Genomic DNA, 26,499 nt, shown 5'->3' on the forward strand with positions numbered 1-26,499 from the left:
GGGAAGCGTACATGAAGTCTGCTTGCTCGACAAGTTTTATGCATATTTTTACAGTGACTATGCAAAAACTATGTAAATTATGAAAACATGAAATTATGACAATTATTTCCCCGCTGTTCTGCACATACAAGTTGCAACTCAACGTGCAAAACAGCCCAAGAATCTGGTCTGTCTGCTTCAGACTAAGACTCCGGTCTGAAAACTAAGAATCCCTATGAAAAGCAGGGTTATGAAGATAATTTAACCAATAGCCCTTAAAAAGAAAGATTGGAAGAAAATTAAAAAGGGATCCATCGAAACAGAGGCAGTAACAGCTGGAGGTAGCTGTAGAGGAAGCACCAAAACTGAGTGGAAATTTTCCTGTCCACAGGAGACAGCCCTGAACTTGACCCAAGAAGAGCAACCGCAGCTGTTTATAGGAGTGAGCTTGACACCTGAAGCTTAGCTCCCTAAAGCATCTCGAAATAAAGCCATCAGCATTAAGAGAGATCCTCACTGTCTCAGAGACGGACCTAAGCCTCTGCGTCTGCCTGGGGTGAGCCAGGGCGCCCAGGCTGGGGGAGCAGGCGGAGGCTCCCATTGCCCGTCCTAGCCGTCGCAGGCCTGCAGGAAGGACGTCATCCAACAGGAGCGTGCTTCAGGGCTGGACTAACTTTTTGGGAGAGTGTGGAGGTGGAACAGGGCAGGGAAACACTAAAGGGCTGGGAGCAGCAAGTGTCAAGACCCACCATGCTGTGTAGCTCTTGGTGTCAGGGTGGCCAGAGCCACCCTGGGTGGAGGGGCCAAGCACCGCGTCCCCTCCTCACTGCCGCAGGGCAAGCTGCCTCCACAGCAGCAGAGACGAAGCGACCACCACTCCCATGGGGAAGGAGAAGACCAGAGGAGCCCCTCAGCTAGGTGTCTGGTTTTCTCAGCTTTGCATCCCCACCACGACCTGCCCTGCGTGGGTCCCCCACGTCCGTGTCCCAGAAAGGCTCGCTCTCTCCAAGGGTTGGGAAAAGCAAGGTACTGCACCCTGTCCCATCCCCACCACCCCAACATCCGCCTCCCTATTCTGCCGCACTGCTCCTGCTCCTCGTTTCTCATACCTGCCCTTTTAGAAGAATGAAGTCTAAGCAGGAGGCTTTCAGGCGATGGTCCTGAGTCCTGACATCCCTTTCCAATCCCTTGTTCACATTCGGACACTGGGCAGTAACATCTCACCTTAAGACTACTAGTCACAGCTGTCTCTTTTCTGGCTGGCCTACAGGGATATCAATTTTCATATCCTGAAATCCAAGAACTGGACTCATAACCAAAATGCCAAGCCGTCAGCTGACAAGGAAATGAGGCCTGGCCCATTCGGTTATTCCTCTACCCCCAGCGCTCACCAACAAATGCTACCTCTTACCGCACTCCTTGTCCGGTGATCCGCAAAGCTTTTGGGCTGCTCTTCTGGTACATCAGCAGGCTGGAACCAGCTGCTGTCCTCTTAACTACACGCACACGACTTCCAAAGAGTTATCTTATCTGTGTCACTGTTTCACCTTTCCTGCTTCGTTCTTTCACAACCTGCTGATTCACGTCTTTGGACTCAGGCAGGCAGTAACGCACAACTGAAAAGCCACATGCTATTAATTAAATACTTCACGTGTTTTCCCAGGTTGTTACAGGTAGCCAGGGAACAACGAAATGAGGACAGAAGGGCCAATGTCAGAGGTCTCAGAGACTTCAACTTCCCATGTGTGACAACACCATTTCTGCGAGCGGGCAGGAGGCAGAAATACAATCCTTATCCTCCTTAACAAATTTCAGTACAACTCATCCATCCATCTTGTTAGTGAATATCCTTTAAATTCATCAGATCTTAAATGGCTGTTCTTCCTTCCCTTTCCCCCCAAGTTTAGCTAATATTAATAAATGTTAGCATCTGCTATCATCAGTACCTACTCGTAACACATCTTGGTTTTTAAACAGTTCTTCATTCTTCAGCACCCCACTGTCCCTAGAGATCAAGATTTGATGAAAATATTACTTTACAGCAACATAGCTTCATGGTGCTCTTGGTTTCAAAATACTAAGCAAGTTGCCATACTATGTCTGTCAAGGGACTGTCATCCACATTTGGAAGAAGAACGGTACAGAAGATGCAGAAAGATTTATGTAACTGTAGCTAGTTTTACCAAAATGATACCCCCACTTATCATATTTAATAAACCTTTGTGGCTCCAGTATAAGCAATGTGATACATTCCAATGAACTGAGTACAGAAAACAGATCACAGGGCAGAAAAAAGTCATTTATGTCATGATTGTCTTATAGGAAACACTTATAATATGAGAAGTAACTAAAGACAGAAAAAGCCTTCAGGTATACCTACCCGGTCTGTCCTTGCTGTTATTTCATTCTAGTCTGACACTAATTATTTAAGCCATTCTAAGCTTACACAGTTTCAGGGAGCACCGTATTTGTTTTGAGACTTTGTTTTCCCTAAATATACACTGACCCAAATTACGTTACTGTAATTTACATGCCTTTTAGCATGTAGCTAAATAGCAAAAACTTTTTCTAATAATAAACCTCATCATATTTTTATCAGCATAGATCTTTCCAAAGGCAACAACTTCATCCCCACAATGATTAATCTACAAAACTACAATACAGTTATATACAATGTGGGATAGAAGAAATTGTTGCCGCAAATGTATTATCAAGAACTTTTGCTAGTAGCCACTAAGTGGTTATAGATAAACTGCTTACCTACAGTCATGACCTCTTCATGTTTCTGCAATGTCTGTCATTCCAGAGACTAACCTAGTATGATCTGATGTCTCACCACCCAAGTAAATGCAGTTCAAATGGGGAAATACTAGTACGTTTCCTTACTAGGAATCAACACTATATTACTAGAGGTGGAGCTGACAAAACGCTCATTAGTTAATGTTGCATTACTCATTATTAACATTTGCTTCCAAAGGTTCCTTTCAGAGGCTCTCAAGAGGACTCTGCATTTGTGCGCTATATTACAGGGCAGGCACGCATGTTTGGGATTAAAACAATTCAGTATACGACAGCGTAGCACGTGAGTACACAAGCCATGTCCAGCATGCTCTGTCTCCTGTTGAGACCCCCCGCCTCCCCCAGCGCCCACCCCGGCTCACTGACCTGTCTCTCAACTGTACTGACTGCTGGCATTCCCATGGAGTGACTCTGCAAAACTTTCTCTTCTCTCTGCAAGTCACTGCTTGCCTTTACGGGAGGTCCTGCCTCGGACTTTTCACCAAAAATCAGTAGTTCAGGCACATCGCAAGCTGCCTGTCGCTTACGAACAGACACCAGGGTTATGTTTTTGTTGTTCAACGTAGCTAAGCAGGACTGTTCCTTTCTCATTTTATTGTCCAGTTTTCTCTCCATTATCTTTCCAGGCTTTAAATATTGTAACGTGAACGACAGCTTTGTGAGAGCGGTTAATTCAGCATGTTGGCAGCACCGCTTCTCCCAGCTGCATTCACGCGGCTTGAGGACTTCTGCCCATCTAATCAGCACGCTCCTCAGGCATTCCTCCCAAAACCCCAAACGTGACCTGCGATCGCTGCGAACCGCTCCACTCGCTGCACTCGGCTACCCACGCTGGCTGCCAGTTTACAGGCTCGTCCCGTGCTTACCAAACTGCGTTCGGCACCGCGAGTCTTTGCACACGGCGGGCGTTTCAGCGAGCCCAGCCAGGGCTGCCTTTCACAAGCTAGCCAAACATGACCTGTGTGCAGCAAGCCGGTGCATAATTAACTCAGGCAGCCGGGCATTAGCTCCTTGTGGCCATGTGCACATCCGCAGCACCTACAAACGGCAGTGCTCTTCCACTTCCTTTTGCTATTAAATTACAAGTGATTTCTTGGATAAAACACGGTCCCGTCTAACATTTCAAACATGCCTGCAATGATCTCATTAGGTGAGATCCTCAGCCTGAAGTCTGCCGCTCCTTCAAGGCACAAGAATGTTCGTTCTTTGCTTCAAGAGGAAGAAAAACCCCTCAAAGCACAGTATTTGTATTTTTTAAAATGCACGTCTTAACCACCGCCAAGTTTTATTGAAGAAAAAAAAAGCAATCAGTATCTGTAAGTAAAAACCAGAAAGTATACCCTTTGGCAAAGCTGGTTCCCCTTAAATCTACTCATAAACATCTGGAATGCCTAACGTAGGCCGTGACAGGTACCATCGCTAGAAGCATCTAGAGCCAAGACCAGTTCCCTTTCTATAGGATCGCCCACACGCTAAACAGGAAAATTGCAGCACTCTGTTCTAATTCGCTGAGTGGGATCTGTTGAAGCCTAGAGTAGTTCAGTCCACTTCTAAAGACACGCCTAATGCAAACCTAAACAATGGGCACACGGGGAATTTATATTCTGTAGCCAATGTGCCATCCGCTCATGCCCTCACTGACCATGCGGTAACTCCACTGCACAAGCAAGCCTGAAAATAATTGTCGCAGGTTTAATCAGAAGCTCTAGGGCTCGTTGAAAAAATTCACCCAATCTACTCCCATGCAGAGGTTAGGCTCAAAATCTTTATGTACAGGCTCAAAATCTCCACGTACCTCAGTCACTTCAAGAAAACCTGGGGAAATATGTGACATTCCATTGCCTTGTGGTAAGTTCAGATTCTTATTGCTTCCAAAAGCAGAGGCACATCCCTCACGCCCCTGCCACAAGCACAGTGAAACAGCAAGCCAGCGCGCCATGCATCAGCACACTGGCTTATCTGCCTGCCATAGCTTCCCCGCAAAGGTGACTCCTCAGCTCTGCTCACACACGCAACAAATAAACTTTGGAGTTGAGGATCTTCTTCAGAAAAGGAAGGTCATCTCTCAGTTAAACGATTCTAAGCAGTGAAAATATTTTCATTGTTCTTAACCAATTTTAATTTACAATTTTAAGGGGAAGAAGAGAGACAATACGTCATGTTAAAAAAACACACACACACACAATATACATACCTAAAAGCTAGCTAGAAAAAAATACCATGCTTCCAAGAAAGGCAAATATTACTGCTATATCATATTGCATCTATTTTATATCTGATTCTAGAGCTGATGATTGTCATATTTTTGCACAACCAGAAGAGAACAATAGGAATAGTTCATGCCAGTGATTCTCTTCCTAGCAAAAAATACCCAAATAATTATTGTAGCAGCATTTTGTATCACTGCCTCACTATACAAGATCATCCACAATATTAAACTGAAATAAGGTTATTTTAAGAATGTTTTGAGAATTTGCCCTTCTAGAGCGTTACTACAAAAAGTAAAGAATCTGTATTTGTTCTGTATTATCAATTAAACATATTTTTAAAAATCTCATTTAGCTGGAGCTCTTTTTTGAGAAAAGACAATTGTGCTAAAGACAGTACTTTCAGGAATTACTGATTTTAAAACAAGAATTTGAAAACCATACAATTTGAATTACCTGAAAACATTTAAATATAATATATCATTTACTGCATCTATTTACTAAAGATATATATAAGTTAAAAATCTTTTTTTGTCTTTCTAAAACAAAGCAATTTTTTGGTCCTAAATCAAAGATATTCAGAAATTCAGCTTTGCATGTTAATTCCAAATAATGGAAATTTAAAACTTTTAAATTAAATTAAATTTTAAATTTTAATTAAATTAAATTTTAAAATTTTAAAAGAAATTCCAGTTCCTGGTCAGTTTAAGATACACATTCTTGGAGCTACTCATCTCAGAGAGTATCTTTACTATTAGAAAGACCCAAAACCCTACCTAGCATGTTTCCAGAAGTAACTAATACTCATGAGACAACATGTGATAAAACACACTGTGAAAACGAGCTTTTCCATTTTTTTCACTTAAGGTTTTGTTTTTAATTTCAGGTTAAAACAGCAAAGATCAACCTAGGCTGAGGGAATAAAGAGGTATTTAGTAAGTATTGTCTCTGATTCCCCTCACTCATCCTTTTTTTTTTCCCTCCAACTTCTGAGCAATTTTAAGGTAATAATCTGTTAGTTTGTTTCTAAAAGCAATGGAAACAAGGTCTTAGTGCTTCCATAGTTGCTTGCTTTAGGCGGGATCCTCTATGCTGATCTGAAGGTAGAGAAGAAATACTTGGGGTTGTGTTTTGACCATGTTCAGTTCACAAGGCACTGACCCACATTAGAAAGAATTATTTGGCTGGAAAATGTTTTCTATAATTATTCAGATGAAAGGGACATATGATATATTTCAACATGTCTGGCTGATTTAAAACATCTAATTCAGCTGAGAGCTCAGAGATACACAGCTATGGCAAATTAAAACAGGGCAGCTGGTCCACGTACCAGCAGCAGCTCTCAGACAGGAGGTACCATGCACAAAGCAGAAACATCCAACCACCTTGTAAAACAAGCCGTAATTCCAGTTTACCTAAATACACCGGACTGAAAGCTCAGAGGTCCTATCCTGTCCCAATTACTCTATGATCCTCTTATGGTTTAGGAGTCGGTTCAGGGAGGGATCTGACACCACGTTCAAAGGCAGCCAGAGTAGCAAGGCAACTCGCTGGAGTTTACCACTTCAGTCACCTGCTACCCAACGCTGCTCATTTCTGAACTGTTTTCCCACCCTGCTCTGGCTCAGTTAATTGCCCCCAAATAGCCGATGTGAATGGTGTCAGCTGGCTAACCGTGGCTAACCTTTTAGCAAAGGCTGAAATACAAAAGATGGTGAGCTCTGTCTCATCTGCTAGCAGCAACATCCTGTGGGTGCAGGCTAGATTTTGCACAGCTTAGGAGCTCCCCTAGGAAAAATCGCTCAGATCTGATAGTGTGAAATTTAGATGGCAAATATAAAAGATGCTTCCTGGCTTTGCAGTTCTCTATTAGTGCTGGGGTGAGATTTTTTAATTTTCATGCCAGAAAATGCAGAACATCACAATAAAATTAAGTGCCTTTGATTTAAAGCCTCAAGAGTTGATAAAACATGGTTTTTCCTTCTCTCTGGCTTTAAAGGATGATCCACCCCGTTTCTAATCCCCTTAGGCTCCTTGCCCAAAGAAAGCACCTTAAAATATCGTTAACAATGCCCTGAAAGATGAGAAGCTTGGGTTCCCAGTAAAACCTGGGGGCCTGGAGATAAGGGGGTCGTATTTCCTTAATCTGACAGGCAGACAAGAGGAACCGGTTCAGATGTGCGCACATCATGTCAATGTAACATAGGGGGACATATTAGTATTACTACATCACTCCAGAAATCCAGCCTGGTCTTGAATGGTAAATTAGCCTTTCCTATTCTCCACACCAGATGTCCTTTTAAACGACTGAAATACAATCCATCCTGGTGCATACAACAGTGATACGAGGCTAAAAAGCAAGACACTTGACATTTGACTATATTTCTGGTTCTTTTTAATTTGTCTTTAGGATGCACTCAGTTAAAATTTTTGAAATTTTTCCCCCATCACAATAGAGCTAGACCAGCCTTGATTTTTTCACGTATCACATGACGCAGGCGCTGGAGCTCTAAGGAAAAACAAACCAGCAAAGTTGGGCAAAGCTCCCTATAACATCACAAACGACGACGTCGATAACTCGCAGTTATCAGCAAGCTGCTGACAGCGTTGCTTGGCCTGGGGGGAGGCAACCCGTAAAACACCCAGCCATTCTGTGAAAGAGAAAACTTCTCGTCAGCCAGGGCCCTCTGTAAACCAACAGGGAAGCGGGTATTAAATGCGTGCTGTTTCTTGTCAAGCCTGGCACAGCAGCGGTTTTTCGTTCCTGCTAAGCGACAAAAGCCTTATGTTTTTCCCATGGAAGGCAGTTGGCTCCAGCTAGAAGGTCAATGGCAGCTTGGTCAGATTCATGGCACGTAACTACGTCCTTGACTCTTCCAAACTAACTGACATCCTTACGACAGAAAAAGAAATGGCCTAAGCTTTTTATCGCTTAAGAGGCACCAAACTAGCTGTCTTTCCCTCCTTAACCACATTTGCTCTCAGTTTTGAGCCCTGAGATCAGAAAGACAACTGCTTGGCTACAACATCGAGAGAAAACCAGCAGCCAGGAGATACCCAGGTGTCTCCGTAGAGTGAGCGGTACGCACGTTTCTCTCAAAGGTAAGGAAGTCGGATTGTCAGTATTATTTCTTACGCTACAAGAAAAAAGAAGCCTTACTTAACTCTAAAATACAAGGAATCAAATGCATACCTGATATGAATAAAATTGCGTAACAGTTGATGGCCTCATTTCAGATCAAATCAGGTCAGACTTTGGCTTCGGCTTTTCAGGAAGTGGACTCAGTCTTCTCTAAATATTTAAAAAAGGTTTGTTTGTTCTAAACCAGCAGAACTCAACAGAGTGTCTCTTTTGTAACAGTGCCCGAAAATGTGTACTGATTTTTTTTTATGTTACGGCTGCTAATATGGTTGCATAGTATCTGGACTTGGTACTTTGCTTTTAGCAGTGTTGATTTCATTATGGTAATTTCTGTTATCTGCACACTAATCCTGCAGCAGATTGTTTTAAAGTGCTTGGGAACTACAAGGCCGATCATGTTACCATAGGAAGAGGCACGCCTTTTCGGTCAGAGTTTACGTGCAAAGAACAATGCCAATCTGTATGAATTAATTCAAGTCCATATTTCCAGGAACATTAATTCAGCTCCTGTAAGTGTGGCAGAACTTGTCTGGCAGTACCACCACCAAAACAGTATTTTAACTTCTGGGTTTCCAACCGCTTTAAATTTTCTGAAGTTTTCCATGTTTTGCTTTTGCTCAGAGCTGGTTTTGCTTGCGAAGTTTGAGCAAAAGCTTTTTTGAATTCACTCAGATGAAAAGAACCAACATTTTACCCATCTTAACTATAACATTTCAAATGTAACTTGAGAATGAGTAATGTTACAAAAGGAAATATTTTTAGAAGGCTAATTTTAGAAGACAGAAAGACCTATTACCTGTGAACTGTGTCAGTCATTGCTAAAGATGATAACTTTTCACCTACATCTGCTATTCACATTTAGAAATAAGACTCAGGTTCTTAATTCCAGTTTCATTTTGTAAACTCCTCAGCATTTGTTTGGCTTCTTAAAAAATATCTTCTACATTTGTTTTGAACAGAGAAAGTAATAAGATCCTGAATAGTCATTTAAGTAAATGAGAAGACAGGCTTTTTTTTTTTTTTTTTTTTTTTTTTTTTTTTTTTTTGAAGCTGTTTACCTGGTTGCAGGCAAGCTAATAGCAGGCCCTAAAAAGTCTGCAAATAATTTTTTCCCTCTACAGATAAGCAGTGTAAGACCTAGGTCTTAAATGCCACTCATATAAAATATATACCCTCTAAATCTGCCCCTGACTGCAGAGTCCGCATCATTTAGATTTACTATTAGTTTCGCCCCAGCACTTGTTTGCCATCACCTTTGCGGTCATATTTGGCAGGCAGAGAGATTTCACTTTGTTGAGACAGCTGACATCTTGATGAGACACCTGATGAATAACACAAAGCACATCATATTTGGAAGGCATGCAAAAAAACAAACAAGAAAAAAGGAAAGTAACTCTCTGATTTAAGCCTGTATTTCTGGTTCTACAGCCAGTGTTTCATCTCAAGCCAAACTGCCAGGCCCCTGAATAAAAGGTTATTTCATCCCACTTCATTTATATACAGCTCAATCACTTTCATTTCAAGAAACAGACAATACAGCATCTCGTGTTTGCATTAGAAATGCCATGTCTTAAATACAAGCATACTGCATTTGTTAGGGCAGGCTAGATACATAAAGGCGAGCCCAAATTCAGTCTCTCTTAACTCTCATTTCTGGCTGTCTTGTGTTGGCAGCTGTTGGAAATAACCTCTATGCAGATAGCGAAGAGTTTTTAGCAGTTTCCAGATCACTAAGGAAGTGTCGTGCCCGCGCTCATCACCGCTGCACAGGGCCTGGGCTCCCCCCGCACCCAGTCGAGCATCGTTCCAGCTCCCCCCAGGCGCCCCCGATGCCTCCCTGTAACAGATCAAACCCCGGCTGGGGAGCAGGGCTTTGCTTTCCACATTATCCATCCAGTTCTTTCCCTCCTCTTTCCCTCCCCCCTCTCCTTGTGGAGGGGTTGGAGTTTCTGGGTGGCCACAGCCTCCCTAAATCCATCCCTGGCCTTAGGTGGGGTTTTTTTCCCTGATTCTCTACAGAGGCTTATAAAAAGTGAGCGGAGAAATAAAAAATAAAGGTGACAAGATTATTTGCTGTTATTTCTCTCTGCTGGAATACCTACTGATAATAATCCCATATTGCATCAAATAACAGCCAGCAGCATACGGCAAGTACTGGAGAAGAATTTGGATGGAAACGTCAGAGCGAAAACAACAGTCAGGGTTGAACATACCAACATACGGAGGAAACTTCTGCTATGAATTTTAAGCAGGACTACCCCACTTCTTCAGTGGAAGCATGTGCTTTAAGAAACAGCTAAAGAAAAAGACAATGCAGAGAAAAAGTCTTTACCAGTCTGAAACATTTAACACCTGAGTTGGAATATGCAGTCAAAATCCTGCTTTCAAATGCACAAAGATTTTCTCAGGAGGTTATTTTACATTTTGGCTCATCAGAACTAAATCTCACTGTAAGAACAGTGGTTTTTTATTGGATGAGCACACAGAGTAAACTCAAGACAGTTGACTCCTAAGAGAAACAGTTCCTGGAAGCCTGCAATTGTAAGGAAAGAAAAATGTGTTAAAAAAAAAAAAAATCCTTCCAGCAGTGAGATGGATGTTTTTTTCAGCTCCCAGCAATCATTTGACATGTCCAGAGTTCACCTCAGCCTGTTCCACAGAAAAGAGATGCTTCTTCCAAACTAATGCATTCTGCAGCTCAGCATAAAAGCAGATAACCATCCTGAGAGCTGCTGAGCAACATCCCAAGATTTATTAACTGCCCTCAACTCCCAGGGAAGCAAAGCTGGTAATCCATGGAAGTTCAGCCACCAACTCATTTATCAGTCCCTCCTGTGCGATACCTCTGCTTGGTGAAAGAAAAGATAGCATGTCAGGGAACCACTTTTAAGCAGCCCTAGTTCACACTCCAGAAGAGAATTGTTGACTGAAACTACAGCATGGGAAAACTGCTGACCTTTTCAAGCTTGCTTTATCCCCAGAACAGAGAAGGTCAGAGGAGGTGGCAAGGCACAGTGCCTGCATCTCTCATGTCTGGACTAGCCAAACAGTCTCCTCCAACAGTAGTAACTCCCTGTTGTCCTGTTCTGCAGCCAGTTTCTGGCTTCTTTTCCCTTCCTGCTCAGTGCCAAGGAGACAGATGTGAGCGCAGAATGCAAAACCCTGCCTCGTCCTGGATTGTTTGAAATGATCTAGATTTTGTCTAATTAGCACTCTCCTTAGCCTCCTGCAACAGGCTGAAAGCACACACCGGCATGTGCACAAAGGCACTTTGACCGATTTAGTGCAGGGGTTTTCCCTTTTCAATTTGTGTCCCCTTCAAAGTTTGATGATGGAGGTATAAATTTCACACAGTGAGGTCTGCAGCTTAATAAGCAGTTTCATAGCTGAGTTAAACAGATGTTAAAGCAGTATTGTGAAGGTGATCCTTCCCCTTCATGTCAGTATTAGGTGCATACGGCCATAAAGGCCATATCTGCACAGAGGAGAAGGAAAAGCAGTAAGGGTTTCAGTTTGCTATCAAAGACACTCAAAAGTCCACAGCCGCTCAAAAATCTCAAACTTCCAGCTGACAAAGCAGGGAATTAAGGTGTTATTTTGCAAGCTCAGTGCTGTTATCCATAGAGCTACATCATTTGCAGTCTCAGTTCTGCCTGTGCTCTCATTTGCAGCCGTTTCCTCCACCCACCCTAAAAGTGGCAGACATGTTGATTTTTCCTTCCGATGACTGACAGTTTAGGAGAACTGGCAGAAGAGCCCACAGGAGGTTAAAACACTGGCACAATCTACAGGATTAAATGCCAACAGTGGTGCTGGTTTGTTTTCATTTATGGTCCTTGCTCAACTGGGACAACTTGTATAAAAATAGCCATCTGTTAACCAAAGCTATAGGTTCTGCCTGCTTAAGTTGCATGGTGATACGAATAAATGTGGTTTGTAGGAATTCTTGCAAAAATTCTATATAGATCCAAGCTGCTTAATTCTTCACTGCTTCTGCTCCCAAAATAAAGGCCAGCTTCTGCCCACAGATACATTGTGCAAGCACCCATTCCCCAGAACATCTAGCTCAAAGTAAAGCTGACACTTAAAAACTATTTTTACTAGAATTGCTTGTACTTAGCAACTTTAATATTACAACATGTCTGTAAAATTTGCCAATAGTATTTTGCCCTAGATATGAAAGTGCCATAATTTATTTCCAATACATGTTTTTTCGCTTTGCAAATGCTTAGTACACAACTGGTGCAACTTTATTTCTGCCTTCTGTTCCTATGCAATGAAAAACAAATGTACAATAAGACTTAACGACCTACCACAAGACTTTGCAAAAAGGAAAAACTTACTGTGTATATGAATGATCTAAGATTCCTTCTGCTAAAAACAGTCCCATGCATTTTGTTCGCTAAGGAAGCAGCCTGGTATGAGAGACTCAGTACTACACAGTGTCTGTTTCAGAAAGAAAGCAGTCAATTGTACAAGTATAAAAGACCACATGACAGTCATATGAATACCCTTCCACGATATTAATCCAGCTTCTGTGTGTTTATTATGTGCCAGTGTTATCTTACCAAGTTATTCATATGAATAGTACTCAACAAGAATGAGAGTTACAGAAATACACTTAATTGTCTCGACTGCTTTGCAGGGCTGCGGAGAATTCGTTGTGAATGTATTTTGCTATTTGTTCTGGATACTGCTCACCTCAGAAGGCCTGTCTGCATGTAGCTTATTTCACAGCAAGGACCTTAATAAGAAAAGCAATTAAAATGGGAGAAAAATGCTTACAGAGGCAGCAAAAGCAGAAAACCTTTTGTACACGTTTGGGAAGGTGAGCACAAAGCTAACTCCATGACAAGGCTAGTTTAATTTCTTTGGCATGTCTGCCACATGGAATTTTTACAGACAAGGCAGTCTCACTGCTGGAGTAGGAGCACCACAGAGAGCTCAGCTCTGCTCTTGCTGAAGTTATTGGCAATACCTTAAATAAAAACATACAATCTCTTTGGCTACACATGCCTTAAGGTGAGGAAGTTGTTAAGTGGGGCCAACCCAATTAGTCTGTGTTCAACTGTTCAAACATAAAAGGTACAGTCTGTAAGGCTGTCAGCACCACAGTTTTCACATTGTTAATGTCAAAAGGTGAACTTGATTTAAAAAAAAAGTTAAAAACAACTTCAAAAGTATTTACACATCTTTTTTTTTAATTACCACTAGATGGACCACAGAAGAAATAAAGCAACTATGAACTGAGAAAACTATTTTACTTGGTGCACCCACCATCAAGCAGATGTCTCTCTACAGCAAGCAAGTGCAGTGTTTCCAACAGAAAAAGACCTTCCATGAAAAGGACGGCAGTCTGAGGTGACTATAAAATACGTAGGAAGCACTGCAAAAGAATAGGGAATATTGCACCTGCAAACAAAACATCTTCTGACTGCAAAACTGGGTCTGAGAAACTTGTGCCAGGACTGGCAGAAATTCTTTCAAAATTATCAACTGAACTTGTGTGAGAATTTGTGCATAGCGACTCATGTAGCTTCTGCAGAAAGAGACATACCTAAAAAAGGAAGGTAGGCAGAAACTACAAGCAGATACACTGCAGCTTTTCTTCACATCCTGTGCATTTCCTCTGTAGTCTGGTTGTCTTTTTTTGTCTTCTTTTCCCTGCTTAGAGTTGGTAAAAATCTGGAAAAGTTGCACCAGAATACCTCAGTTTGCTTATGCACATCTTTTATTACAATGCACCTGAGCTAAGCTGACACGTCATATGCAGCTTACAAGAACACTGTGTTTCCTGAGTTCCTCCATGTGGAAGTACCCCTCAGGAGATGACTGCACATCCAGTGAAAGGGAAAGGGCCATGGAGCTGCAGAAAAAGGATTGCAAATCACAGAGGGCTGCTCCTGCCAAAACAATTCCTCTGGCCTGCTGGCCTAGCTGTTGTTTGCCTTGGGTGAGAAAGCAAGACAAGAACTGGATATATGAATTATTCTTTCAACAGCAGCTCCCCCAGTTTGTTCCTGAAGTGTCACCCGGAAATTTATCAGACTGTATACGCTGTAGAGCACTAACAGTCAATCCGCATCTGTGCAAAAAATTCAATGCTTCTCAGAAGTGCAGACCTACATCCCACATCGGCCATACGGTACACACATAGCATGCCTAGTAGTGCAGATAGTTGAATAAAATCTGAGGCTCACCTTACACTACATGTTCACGCACTAGGAACAGAAAAGACTGCCACATGGCAGCAGCACAGCACCGGCAGCTGTTTCTATTGTGATTTCGCAAATCAGTCTTTTTCTTTCAGCTGCCAAAGGCACGCATGTACACATTCCTTAGTAGGGGACTTGGGGAACTTTCACAAAACTGATTAGCTGGTTTCAAGAAAAGCAAAATATTTTGTTGGACTCAAGCTAACACTTGTTCTTGACATTTTGGACTGAAACTCTCAAGAAACTGTATGGCTTTTGCTGGAAGCTCTGCAGGTTAAATCCCATGACTGGAGTCCTTATTGCCAGTATAGCTAACCTTGCAATGAGGCTTGACCGGAAAGAACAAGTTGTACTCTGCTAGCCACATGAAAATGAAGGCTTTCCTGAAAACTTTTGCTATATGATTTACTGAACAGAGTATTGGATCTAAACCAAAAACATCTCATCTGTCATCTATGGCCCAAGCAACTCAAAAGCTAGGTACGTAGGTGTCTCCTTCATTATTTCTATCTTCTTGCTTCCTGAACTCTTCAGCATGACTTCAGTCTCATTTTAATTAAGCCATGGCTAACCTGTAATCCTTCAGCTTCATAAAGACACTTAATCTAAGACTCATACCTTCCAAGCGAGTGGCCATAAGCTCCTTTTCAAGTCAGTGGGGAGTCATCAGCTAAAATAAACCAAACTTCTTGTTCCCAAGAAGAACCATGTCTCTCCTCTGAACCCAAGCAACTAGCTTCAAACTTTAACATTTACAGGAGAGATGTCTTGAGCTGAGAGGTGTGAATCCAGAGAGGTCTGCAGGCATCCCACATGCTTCTAGGGCAACTGAGTGTGTGTGGGGGTGTGTGGGGAGAAAAGTTTATGGGGGAGAGACCAATGCCTGTGGCACCCTACATATAAAGAGCTTTGGTCCAGAAGCGAAATGGTAGGTCACGCTTGCTGGGCATCCCAACAGAAGTGCTCCAAATTAACTTCATCCATGCTTACACAAAGGCAGAGTTGCCCTCCTAAAACCTATAGTCAGTGGTACATGGGACAGTGACGAGATTTAAATAAAAACATCAGTTCTCCATAGAAGTAAAATAAGAGGGCTTGACATAGCTCCAATTCCATCCCCACACGGTGACTCACAAAAAGTGGAAAAGTCAGTCCAGGTCAGTATCAAATAAAGATTACTTAAGGTGAATGCTTCACACCACCACTATCGTAGGGAATTTGTCTCTCTGCTTAGGGCCATAATAATGGCGAAACTGATTAAAGATCCAGCATTTTCCCACCAGCATCTTACTGACAGGGAAGACACAAGATGACCTTCATAAGCATCCCTAAGAGACTATAGTTTTTGGAGAGGTTCTGTTCAAAGAAAGTAAACTTGAAAGGCCCTCAAAGTTTGGAAAACCTCAGTTCAGCAAGAGGTGGGAGACAGCAAGGCTTTATCTATCTAGCACAAATTCACCACATGAAGCATTTGGGTTTTTTATGAAGAAGGTGGTGGTGGTGGGGAAACAGCACAAACAGCATCTAGCTATAGCACAGGAGATCAGATTTGTTTTCGCATAAATGGTTAAATTCTGCCTAAGCTCCTCCTCACCCAAATAGTTTCATTCCCAGAATGCAAGAGAGCAGGGAGAGTTTCTTACCCTCAACAATGGGAAGCCACTTCAGAAATACCAAGGCTTGCTGTTTCATGACACATCATTAATAATACTTTGAAAAACAGCACAACTTACTTTTACCTCTAGACTAGTCCATCAGCATAGAGCAGGTTACACATGACTGAAAGCTTTTGTTATTAATTCTCATGCCTTTTCAGTCATTTATGATTATTTATTTTTAAATTCACTTACAACAAACACCCTTTCATGGTCCTGTACCTGGTCATGAAGGCAACTGCAGGAATTCCTGCCAAGTTGCTGTGCCATGCTGTTCTCTCATTTCTCTGCAGCAACACGGACAGTTTCTGGGCAGCGCTCGTGCTGTCCCTGTAGTGATCCCCGGAACAAGGTGCTCCCAGAATCCCCTTTGGAGATGCCGCAGGGAAGCGCCTGACCGCTGAACAGGCTTTCTCCAGCACTTTTTATTTAGGTTGTTTGCTGAAGTCTGAGTAATATAAACTGTACCTATTAAAACAAGCAGCCTTATCTGCATTACATGCCTTCAGTTTTCTCTTATCAAAAGCTTAGGTTCATGGCAGCAGATGATACAGTCATCTCCTCCCATTTCGCTGTATTTCTGCCCTTTGGTCCATGCTTATTTTCTCAGTGCTGACAAAATAGAAGAGGAAGGACAACAGAGAGACAATCTGAACACCCTCCAAAGGAAACTGCCCCTTGAGAGGATCCCTTCAGAGAAGGCAGCAGATATTTTCGGTATCGGGCCCGAAACGTCGTGGCTGCGGGAGCTACACGCATACGCAGAGGGCACAGCAGGCATCCTTCTGCGAAGAGGTGCTCGTTGAGGAGTCAGAGGTTAATGCATGGCTTGAAGAAAGGACATGGAGTAACATTCTTTTATGGCCAGCAGACAAACGAGGCAACAGCAGCAACACGCCACAAAACCCGCACTGAATGCACGGACGAGAAGAAACACCCTCCCTCAGGGAGGCTCCTCCCCCGGCCCCCAGCGCGCCCCGCCCCTTCGCCCGCCCCTCCGTCAATCTCTGGCAGGAGCCAATGAGAAAAGGCCGCTGCCCTGCTAGTCCCGCCCCCGCCGCGGCGGCAGGTGATGCCTTCCGGCGGAAAGGCGAGGCGGCTTTGTGCAAGATGGTGGCGGGAGGGTTGTGTCTGTGTGGGCTCATCAGGTACTGGGGGCGCGAGGGCGGTACTGTCCGGCGGCGGCGGCGCGTCCCGGCGGCAGAGCGGGAAGGGAGAGCGAGCGCCTACGGCCCCGCGCCCAGCCGCGGTCCCGGCCCCACCCGCGCCGGGCAGCGCCGCTGGGGGGGGTCACGTGGCGCGGCGCGTGGCCCTGTTCCCCCCCCCCCCCCCCGCCGCGTGCCCCCGGCCCCGCCCCGCGGCCGTTGGCGCTCGTGGCGACCCGCTCCCATCGCTGCTCCTTAGGCCTCAGGGTAGTGGCCGTTTTTCGGCCTCTTCAACCCGAAAATGAAGTAGCGTTTCGCAGCCTTACGTGTCCGTCGCGATGCTTAAGCTGCTGTGAGCAAGCCCCTCGTATCGAGTGAAAGACGCTGACAGTGATGTGTAGCACGGCATCAGAAATCGAGCGCTGTTGCGTTTGAAGCTGTATAGACCAAGAAAAGACTCATTTGAGATACCCCCCCCCGCCCCCAGCGCCATGCCTGGTTAGGGGAGTTGTGTGGGGGGAGGCCTCGAAGGCGGGGGGATCAAAGGGAGCACAAGGTTTAGAGAGCACTTCGGAGACCTGGAACCATAAAAACGGTTGCTCAGACCTTCATTTCTCAGGGTGCTGGAGGGCGGGGTTAGTGGAAAGTGCAAGTGCTGGTAGTGCAGTACAGGTTAACCCAAGCAGCTCTGCGCTATGGCAGGCCGCGCTGCAGCAGGACAGCAGTAGACTGGGCTGAAGGAGGCTCTTGCAAATCTATTTGGAAATCTCTTCACTGGTCATGCTGTGCCAGTCTGGTAATGATTCCTCCTCGAATGTGTGTACAGCAGGGCATACCTTGGGCTCCAGGCAAAAAGCAGGGCTGCTTTTGGAGCCAAGCTGGTTTTGAAGGTAACCTGTGTGTATTCATGTGGTGCTTGAGCAAATAATATTACTCGACCGAAGCTGGCATAGAAACAGCTTGGGAATTTGCATCTGCAGTGTGAATAGACTATAATAAATGATTGAGAGCCAACAGGAGAAAAAAATAAACAACCACCATCTTTGGGTAAACCATGTAAAATAGCAATTTTATTTTCCATAATTGTTCAAATGAAGCACTGATACTGATGATTTCTGAGATTAAGAGAACTCAATAAATTGTCTAGCTCCCTTTAGTTCTACCTGTAAGCCCTTCTATATACATTTCATATATAGTATTTCTTTAAAGCAATTTTATATTTTAAATTTTCCTGCTTGTTTCAGATTGTTGTGCTCACTGTTAGTCCCTGCATTATTTCTAAGCGGAATTTTGTGTGTCTGCTTGTTCGTGCTACTGTGGGGAATACGGCTCTGGATACAACAAAGGAAAAAACAGTTGACCTCAGCAGGAAAAGATGGGAAGCAGCCATTTGTGATTGCATTTTTTCACCCATATTGCAATGCAGGTGGTGGAGGGGAGAGAGTCTTGTGGTGTGCCATAAGAACACTACAGAAAAAGTAAGCACATATGTTTATCAAATATCATATTTCAGTGTCACCTTCTGAAGGCATTATTTATGCGCATTTTGGAATTTTGTGTATTTAAATAGGTATCATTAATCTACAGGTTCTTAATTTCTTTACATCTGGGTCTCACCGGGTTCCACCTTTCTGCATCATTCCTTGCTCCAGACCTTGTTCCCTCCTTCTCTGGCTTCTGCATAGCGGTTGCACATATCATCTCATCTTTTTCTCCTTGACCATTACCTATCCTTCCCCATCCGTTTTGCAGTACTGATATGGGCAGAACTCATCAGTGGACAACTGATGACCTAATCTTGACACTTGTCTCTCATTGCACGAGACAAAGTAAGTTAATATCTAAAGGGGATTTAACATTGGCACATCCACTGGCTTGCGCAGTCTTTCTGCATTTCACTCATCCTGTGTATAAGGTAGTTTAAGGACAAGAATTCATAGAATCAGTTCAGTTAACTCAAAATCATTTCAGAGACAGGCCAGACAATTGTTCTCGCTCTTTGGGTAATGTTGAGATGGATAAAATTTTAGATTTATGATACAGAATTTGAAGAGAAGAATGTGTGAAATTCTTTTTCTTTATTCTTTCAGGTACAAAAATATAATGTGCATTGTTTATACTGGTGATAGAGATGTCACTGGAGAAGACATAATGGAAGGTGCTTTCAGAAGATTCAATGTTAAATTATCTCATCCTGTGAAGTTTGTATTTCTAGAAAAACGGTATCTCGTGGAAGCTCGTCTTTACCCTTACTTCACTTTGCTGGGACAAAGTTTAGGGTCTGTGTTTCTTGCTTGGGAAGCTCTTCTAAAGTGTGTTCCTGATATTTATATTGACTCAATGGGCTATGCCTTCACCCTTCCGCTCTTTAAATATTTAGGAGGTTGTCGTGTTGGATGCTATGTTCATTATCCCACCATCAGCACCGACATGCTTTCTGTAGTTAGGAATCAAGATACCAGATTTAACAATGCAGCGTTCATTACAAAGAATCCTCTTTTCAGCAAATTTAAACTTGTCTACTACTACTTGTTTGCCTTTATGTATGGATTGGTTGGTTCTTGCAGTGATGTGATTATGGTTAATTCTTCTTGGACACTAAATCACATCCTTTCCCTCTGGAGAGCTGGCGCTCGCACTAGCGTTGTGTACCCACCGTGCGATGTTCAGACCTTCTTGGATATTCCACTGGAAGAGCAAAAGAGCACTGCTGAATATTCCGTTGTTTCTGTCAGCCAGTTCAGGCCTGAAAAAGACCATCCTTTGCAAATCAGAGCCTTTGCTAAATTGCTGAAAAAGAAGAGACTGGGGCAGCAGCCGTCATTAAAGCTTATCTTAATTGGAGGCTGTCGTAACCAGCAAGATGAAGAGCGTGTAAATAGCCTTAAACGTCTTTGTGAAGAGCTAGGAGTTAGTAAGGATGTGACGTTCAGAATAAACATTCCATTTGAGGAGCTAAAGAAGCACCTGGCCGAGGCCACCATTGGCCTGCACACGATGTGGAATGAACACTTTGGGATCGGTCAGTATCTTTTCTGAATTTTAAGCTGTATCTCCTAGTGGTTAGAATACAGTTTGTGCAAAGCTTCAGTTCATGATTCAGACTCCTCAGTGTAAGCATCTAAGCGTAGAGGTCTGCATGTCAAGCAAGTGTTCAACTCCCATTCTTGTCAGCGGCAATCTAGCTGAGGTGAAGCCTGCAAACCAGTTCAGATGACTAGCCGCTAGGTGTTACTGTAGCACAAGCAGAATCACTGTGGACTTTCCAGACTTTATTAATTATAGGCTCAATTTTCATGACCTAAAAAGACAGCTAGTGTCATCTGTGCTGCCCTAGGATGCTCTGACTGACCTCCAGCTGTCACTATGCAAGGCCATTATATCTGCCAGCTTCACACAGATGTCTTCAGTACCCTACAGTGCCTCAAATGGTGCTAGGTACTTAATGTTTAAGCAACTTAAATTGTGCTCTCTTGACTTTGTTGACTGTAGTGGGAGCCTAGATGCTTAGCTGACATGTAGACATCCACGTGTGGAGATTTTGAGCATGATTCATCTGCTTCAACTGCCATGTCTGGTGTATTTCACTGGGACCAGCTGCTGTTTCAGAGCAGTGTGTCTCCAACTGGTTCTGTTTCGTATTTGTAAGCACCATGTGAATGCGACCAGGTTCCCTAGGTCATCCCGCTGCACTAGACACCTATGTTAAGACAACTAAACCAAGCCCTTCAATCGCTTTCCTTAGTGTGGACCTGAATCCCAGAGGAGTTGGGACCTGGTGTGAAATGTGCTGTCATATGAAATTAAGATATCAGGCATGGTTTATTGGGATTAGTTGAGTTTTCCTAACTTTGAAAGGGAATGTAAGATTGCCGTGTACCATAAATGTACAATGGGTTAGTCAGTGGCCAGATGGATGCAATACCTGGATATAATGTGACCAAGCTCCAGTTAATGACTTAAGACTTTATTAGAATATAAATTAAGTAAATACTTGAAGTAGCTTATATTCCGTAGGAAATTGGTATAAAAAAATTGACTCTGAATCATCTCTCAGAAGCAACTGCCTCAAACTGGAAATAATGATTTCTCATATTTTTGCCTCCATAAAATATAGTTTATTTTCAAAAAAATGTAAGTGATATAATTATACTGTGATTCTAAATTTCAGCATGATTTCACATTCAACTCCACTGGCTTTTTGCCTTTAGAAAACATGTTCCAAAATTTTGCAGCATTATTTATAGCTGGCAATTTTCGAGCTAATGGAACTTTTAAAAATCAAATCGGAACTGAGGAAAATCAGTAATTAAATGATGTCTGAGGTCTGTTTTGGAACCATGGAGGAGAGATGGAGTTGATCCATGTGCTGTATGCTGTTGTCATCATGCAGCTTTTGGCTAAGGAAAGCTTATTATCTCTCAGATTCCTGCCATCACTGATTTTTCATTAAAACTTTTTATAGTCAAAAATATAGATTCAGCAATACCAATTTACTTGGTTTGTCTTGCAGAATTGTCAAAAACCTATAAAGATTAGTTCATCTGCAAAATACTGAACATCTGATTGAATATCATCTGATTGAAAGACTATGACCACAGTCAGCTTTTCTCTCAGAATGTCTTTCTAAATGTTAAAAATCTTCAGTCTGAATGAGAAACTGAATACACAGTCATGTTCAGCTCTAATTTTTAATTTTTTGCAGCTGCCACTAAACCATAAAATCAGGTCCTTGTTTTCAGGCAGGCTATGAGTGTTCTGTCACAGGGCTAACCTATCTTTATGTTCCTTTCAACATTTACCATTTTATCACCATATCATCTATCTTAGGTAAATCAAGTATGTTAGAAGAACAACAACTTAATCAGTTATATTTGATTTTTAATTTCAATTGTACATGTTTAGTGGAAAATACAATTTAAGTCTTTAGGACTGAGAAATCTGAATTTGTTTTGCTTTTGTTATAAGACCCTTTAGTCTGTATTTTTCAAACTGAGCTAGAACTCAAATCTGTAGTAACAAAGATGGCTTGTACTACTGAGGAGATGGGGTGAAAGTTTTAAATTTCCAGTTCGTTGCTGAAATGCAAAGTATGTGATCTACACATTCATATCAGCATGTTTTGTATCTTTTTCAGGCGTAGTTGAATGTATGGCAGCTGGCACGGTTATCCTGGCTCACAATTCTGGAGGCCCCAAATTAGATATTGTGGTACCCTATGAAGGACATATTACAGGCTTCCTAGCAGAAAATGAGGACAGTTATGCTGAGACTATGGCATATATCCTCTCTTTGTCTCCTGAAAAAAGGTTAGAGATCAGAGAAAATGCTCGTCAATCTGTGCACAGATTTTCTGACCAGCATTTTGAAGAGACATTTCTATTATCTGTGGCGCCATTATTTAAGTAAATGTATATGAATAAAATTGTATATGAATAAAGTTAAGTTTTTATATTGGACCATATGTCTCCTGTAAATATAGTGTAATCTATGATCCCTATATGGTCCTATTCAGAAAGATTTTTTTCTTTCTGTCAGGATATCTGCTGTATGTAATAGAGATTTCTTTTACTGGAGAAGAAATGCTGCTGAAATTTTTCTGTGTTGACTGTGTGACAATACAGTGCACTACAAAACCATCTGAATTCACAGTGTTTTCCTGGCAAATAGAAGTACACCTGGAAGATCTTTTATTTATTGAATATTTATTTTGCCTTCAGTCAGTCCCCACCCATTTCATGCCTCTTCACCCACCGTCACACTTTTTAAAATTAACACTTTTGTGTGATAGCTTTCATATCCAGATTTTTTTCCAGAATCTTTATCACATTTTTAATTTGCTGTCCCCCACTGAGTGACAAAATTCTGTTCTGCAGGGTTTTAACTGTGGTTCTTCTTGATCTTCTAATGCATAAGATATGTTCCCTTTTATTTCTGATGAAAACTTTAATTTTCTAATAATGTGCAGAATCCTTCCAGAAACACACAATGTGTCTACAGGTACTTGTATCCATAAATAGACTTCTTCCATTGGTACAGTTAAGTACTTTCTAACAGTATGAAAAGAAAATGCATTCATTTTTAGGATTCTTTTGCTTGCATTTTTTAATGAAGAACAGAACATGTAGGTAGCTGTTTCTCAAATGGGGCTTAAATGGAGATTTCATTAGTGTTAACTACAGTGATTGCTCTAGGTTAATCATATGGTATTTGCTAGTTTGCATTTTAATATGTGTAATAACTTCACTTGTATATGCTACTTACATTATTTTCTCCTGTCCTACTATATGACAACAGTATTTTTGCAATTCTTCTCTATTGAAAATTTTCCTATTCCTAAGGAAAAGGAGGCTCTAGATTAGAGGACAGGTTTAAATGATACACAAATATAAACTTTCCAACTGTAAACTACTGCTTATTATTAAATTGAAAACAAAGTGAACAAATAGTTAAAAGAGTAGACTGTTTTTTTGTCAAAAGTGGAAAAATGTATAGCCTTTTCTGAGCCAACAAAGCAGTATAAAGAGAAGTGCAAAAAGCTACTGAAATCAGAGTTAAAATGTCTTTTTCCCCTCTATTTAACTTTATCTAGGTTATATGAAATTTTGTATATGAAAAAATATGGTTGGAAGAACCTACTAGGAATTTGGGAATGAAGTTCTCTTGGTGCTAATAAACACTACTACTGCTACTATATAAAACTGCTGAGTAGTTGGTGATACTATGTACAGCAAGTACTGTGTAAATTAAACATGAGGATTATAAAGCTATATTGGCAACACAAAGACAATGAAAAGCTGGAAAAGCTTCTTAAAACAGGAATTTGAGAAGGAAAATACGAATATACTGACTGGGACACTTTCTTAAATGGTACAAAAATGATCGAAAAGAGCATATAATCAGAAATTTACTAAAGTCAGTGTTGTCAGAGATGTCCAGAGTAGTTTAGAATAATAAAGATGAAAATTCATTTCAGTCTGGATAGGATTTTTCAACATGTAGGCATCTGAATAAGTAGCCTGATTTTTTTTTTCTTTTAGACAGGAATGACACCAACCCTCTATTAATTTTAATTGAGTGTTTAGCAGTGTTGAAAAGCAACTGATTTAATGTCATTTGTCATTTAATGTCAGATGTCTGTTTTTAAATCTTGCTACTGATGTGGCTAAAGTTTCAAGCAAACTAAAGTTTTGAAACAGTAATTACTCTAGTACTCTAGGTAGCTGTTGCTTCCTGCTTGCCTTTTTCATTATACGTGTCAACACTAAATGGCCCAGGGTTATTTTCTGAATCCTTCTCAGATTTTCTAAGTAGTTTGGTAGGTAAGCTCATCTTTTCTTCATCTGTTTGACCTTTATTGATTGAAGGGATGGGAAACTCTATGGTTCTCTCTGCTGGTGAAGTTACCAGTTTTTCTAGGGATCCCTCCAACCCATGTCTCAGTTCATCTTCAGAATCTTCAAAATTTCTGTAAATTAAACAAGAAAATTATATTCATTAAACAGCTCTACTACAAGCTTTTTTAGTTTCAAAACCTTTGAGATTTTTGCTTTCAAAAATACTTTGTAAAAAATACAGAAGCTAGACACAAATTGTAAGCTGTTTGAAGAAACATTTCCTTTCTCCATCAGATTGCTTCCCTTAATGTGTAAGGTCACGGAGCAGGAGTTGCAAAAGCCACAGTAATCCTTCTGCATCATATTTTTAATGTCAGCATTGGCATTTAAAATACTAAATTAAATTATTTATTAAATTATTAGAATTAAAAGCTAAATTACCAGACTGTAAAACTAGTAAGTTTTCTTGATTTATGAATTTAAAAGGACAGAGAGGAAAAGCCTTAGGCAATGCAACCTGCCGTTTCATGAAAACTGTTCAGTTGCATGGATTTCTTTTGGTATGCTTGACTTACGTGTCGTCATCGTCTGATCTTGGCTCAAGTCTGCCTTCATCAGTGTCAACAGCAGAGTATGTTTCTGAATCATCTTCCTTGTTTTCTTCTGGAGGCAACGAGGTTAATAATGTCCCTTCTGGAAAGGGAAAGAAATGTTCCTTTATTTATATATTAAATAAACTATAAAAGTGTTTATAAATTAATAGCAAATAAATAAGTAAATGCTTGATTTTTTTGTATAAATTACAACAATGTAAATATCATGCTTAATTCTGTTATTCTTGATCACAAATGTTTTAGTCAGTAGTCAACTGACTGAAGTCAGTTCAAGTTTAGTCAACTTCTGCTCAGAGTGTTTGTAGATTATAACCAAAGGGCTGTAAAAAGTAAGCGAGAAAGGGAATCTGTTGTTAGTATGCTTAAGTTTCCGATACAGGGTTCTGCATTTTCAGTGGGAAAGGTTAGGGACTGTTTGAAAATTACTGCTTGGATGTGGCCGTAATTCTCTAAGAATGTTCACTTTCAGAGACTAAGGGGCAACCCAAACCTGAAAGGTGAGAAAACAATGATATAAGAGTTGCTATCTTACTATGTAAAGGTTGAATTCTGCATTTCAACAGAAATCTGTCAGTCCAGGTAACTATATGCTCCACAATATCAGCTTGAGTAGCAGAACAGAACTGAGTATTAAGAGAATGCTTTCAAAATATTTTAATAAATGTAACTGATAAAAACAATAGCAGTTAGAATACTTGTGTGACCTTATTCTTCCATTAGCCCTATGAACTACTGACATTAATAAAGTGTGGTTTGATTTCCTTTTCCTTAAGCATAAGCTGTAAAGCTAGTCCTTGTTTAGTCTTCAGGATGGGGTGGTTTTAAAAGACCTTGTTATACTATGAGAAAACATGTATATGAGGCATAATAGTAGAGGAACACTAACTGCATAACTGCAAATGAAAGATATTTCTCACAGTCCTTTAAAAATGTTAGTATCTGGCAGTACAATTTAGCTGGCTTAAAAGGCCTATTATCTAGTTAAACATTCAGTAGATTGGCAGTAGTGCATAAAAACACAATTTCAGGTTACATTTATTGCATTTTTCTATGGGCAATACTCTTGCTTTGCATGTTAGCCAATGCTTAAAATGCACTTTGACTCAAAGTAAATATAGTTTTTAAAACATCATGTGTTATTTCAGGAAAATGTGTTGCAGTATAAGTAAGTTGGAATTAATTTCAGTGTCGGCTGTATCACCATGGATGATGTTGTAAAAAGGTGTCACCACTGCAGTTTAAGCCATCGTGTACTATAGTTTATAGCTGTTCTATATAAATACATGTATTTGTATAAATGTTTTTACAGGGTTCTTCAGTCTCAGCAGTTGCAGGGTTATGTTTTCTTCTAATGTGCTGGTAGTGGCTTGCCTCCATCTACCCAAGTAAATGAAAATATTCTATAT

General features: G+C 41.3%; 3 protein-coding genes across 13 annotated transcripts in view; 1 reads left to right on the forward strand and 2 right to left on the reverse strand.

Moving 5' to 3' along the window:
• The window catches only part of ATP7B (ATPase copper transporting beta), a 45,721-nt gene extending 27,973 nt beyond the window's left edge, over positions 1-17,748 (reverse strand). The window contains exons 1-2 of one of the 7 annotated variants that reach the window (XM_064504887.1): positions 17,469-17,748; positions 16,220-16,825 (exon numbers count right to left, since the gene is read on the reverse strand). In XM_064504887.1, the coding sequence (XP_064360957.1) occupies positions 16,220-16,267 (48 nt within the window). In that variant the 5' untranslated portion in view covers positions 16,268-16,825; positions 17,469-17,748. Of the gene's footprint in view, positions 1-3,144; positions 3,546-8,178; positions 9,147-12,470; positions 12,612-16,219; positions 16,954-17,468 lie in introns of those variants that run through there. The other 6 variants (XM_064504888.1, XM_026108500.2, XM_026108499.2 and 3 more) reach the window with 6 other exon arrangements.
• ALG11 (ALG11 alpha-1,2-mannosyltransferase) lies at positions 17,003-22,601 on the forward strand. Its single transcript, XM_026108509.2, has 4 exons — positions 17,003-17,145; positions 18,387-18,620; positions 19,233-20,164; positions 22,280-22,601. The coding sequence occupies exons 1-4, from the start codon at positions 17,018-17,020 to the stop codon at positions 22,549-22,551; spliced, it is 1,566 nt and encodes a 521-aa protein (XP_025964294.2). The 5' UTR covers positions 17,003-17,017; the 3' UTR covers positions 22,552-22,601.
• A 227-nt stretch (positions 22,602-22,828) lies between these two features.
• NEK5 (NIMA related kinase 5) overlaps positions 22,829-26,499 on the reverse strand; it is a 29,349-nt gene continuing 25,678 nt past the window's right edge. For all 5 annotated transcript variants that reach the window (XM_064504892.1, XM_064504891.1, XM_026108505.2 and 2 more), the window contains 2 exons: positions 25,055-25,172; positions 22,829-24,610 (listed from right to left, as the gene is read on the reverse strand). In XM_064504892.1, coding sequence (XP_064360962.1) covers positions 24,358-24,610; positions 25,055-25,172 — 371 coding nt within the window. In that variant the 3' untranslated portion in view covers positions 22,829-24,357. The remainder of the gene's footprint in view (positions 24,611-25,054; positions 25,173-26,499) is intronic.

Source organism: Dromaius novaehollandiae, chromosome 1 (genome assembly GCF_036370855.1).
Source record: "Dromaius novaehollandiae isolate bDroNov1 chromosome 1, bDroNov1.hap1, whole genome shotgun sequence".
NCBI lineage: Eukaryota > Metazoa > Chordata > Aves > Casuariiformes > Dromaiidae > Dromaius > Dromaius novaehollandiae.

Excerpts from the sequence above, each read along its gene's own strand:
- ALG11 (XM_026108509.2), top strand. The coding sequence starts at position 17,018 with ATGAGAAAAGGCCGCTGCCCTGCTAGTCCCGCCCCCGCCGCGGCGGCA. Across the intron at positions 17,146-18,386 it reads TGTCTGTGTGGGCTCATCAG|ATTGTTGTGCTCACTGTTAG; the intron begins GTACTGGGGGCG and ends TGCTTGTTTCAG. Across the intron at positions 18,621-19,232 it reads ATAAGAACACTACAGAAAAA|GTACAAAAATATAATGTGCA; the intron begins GTAAGCACATAT and ends TTATTCTTTCAG.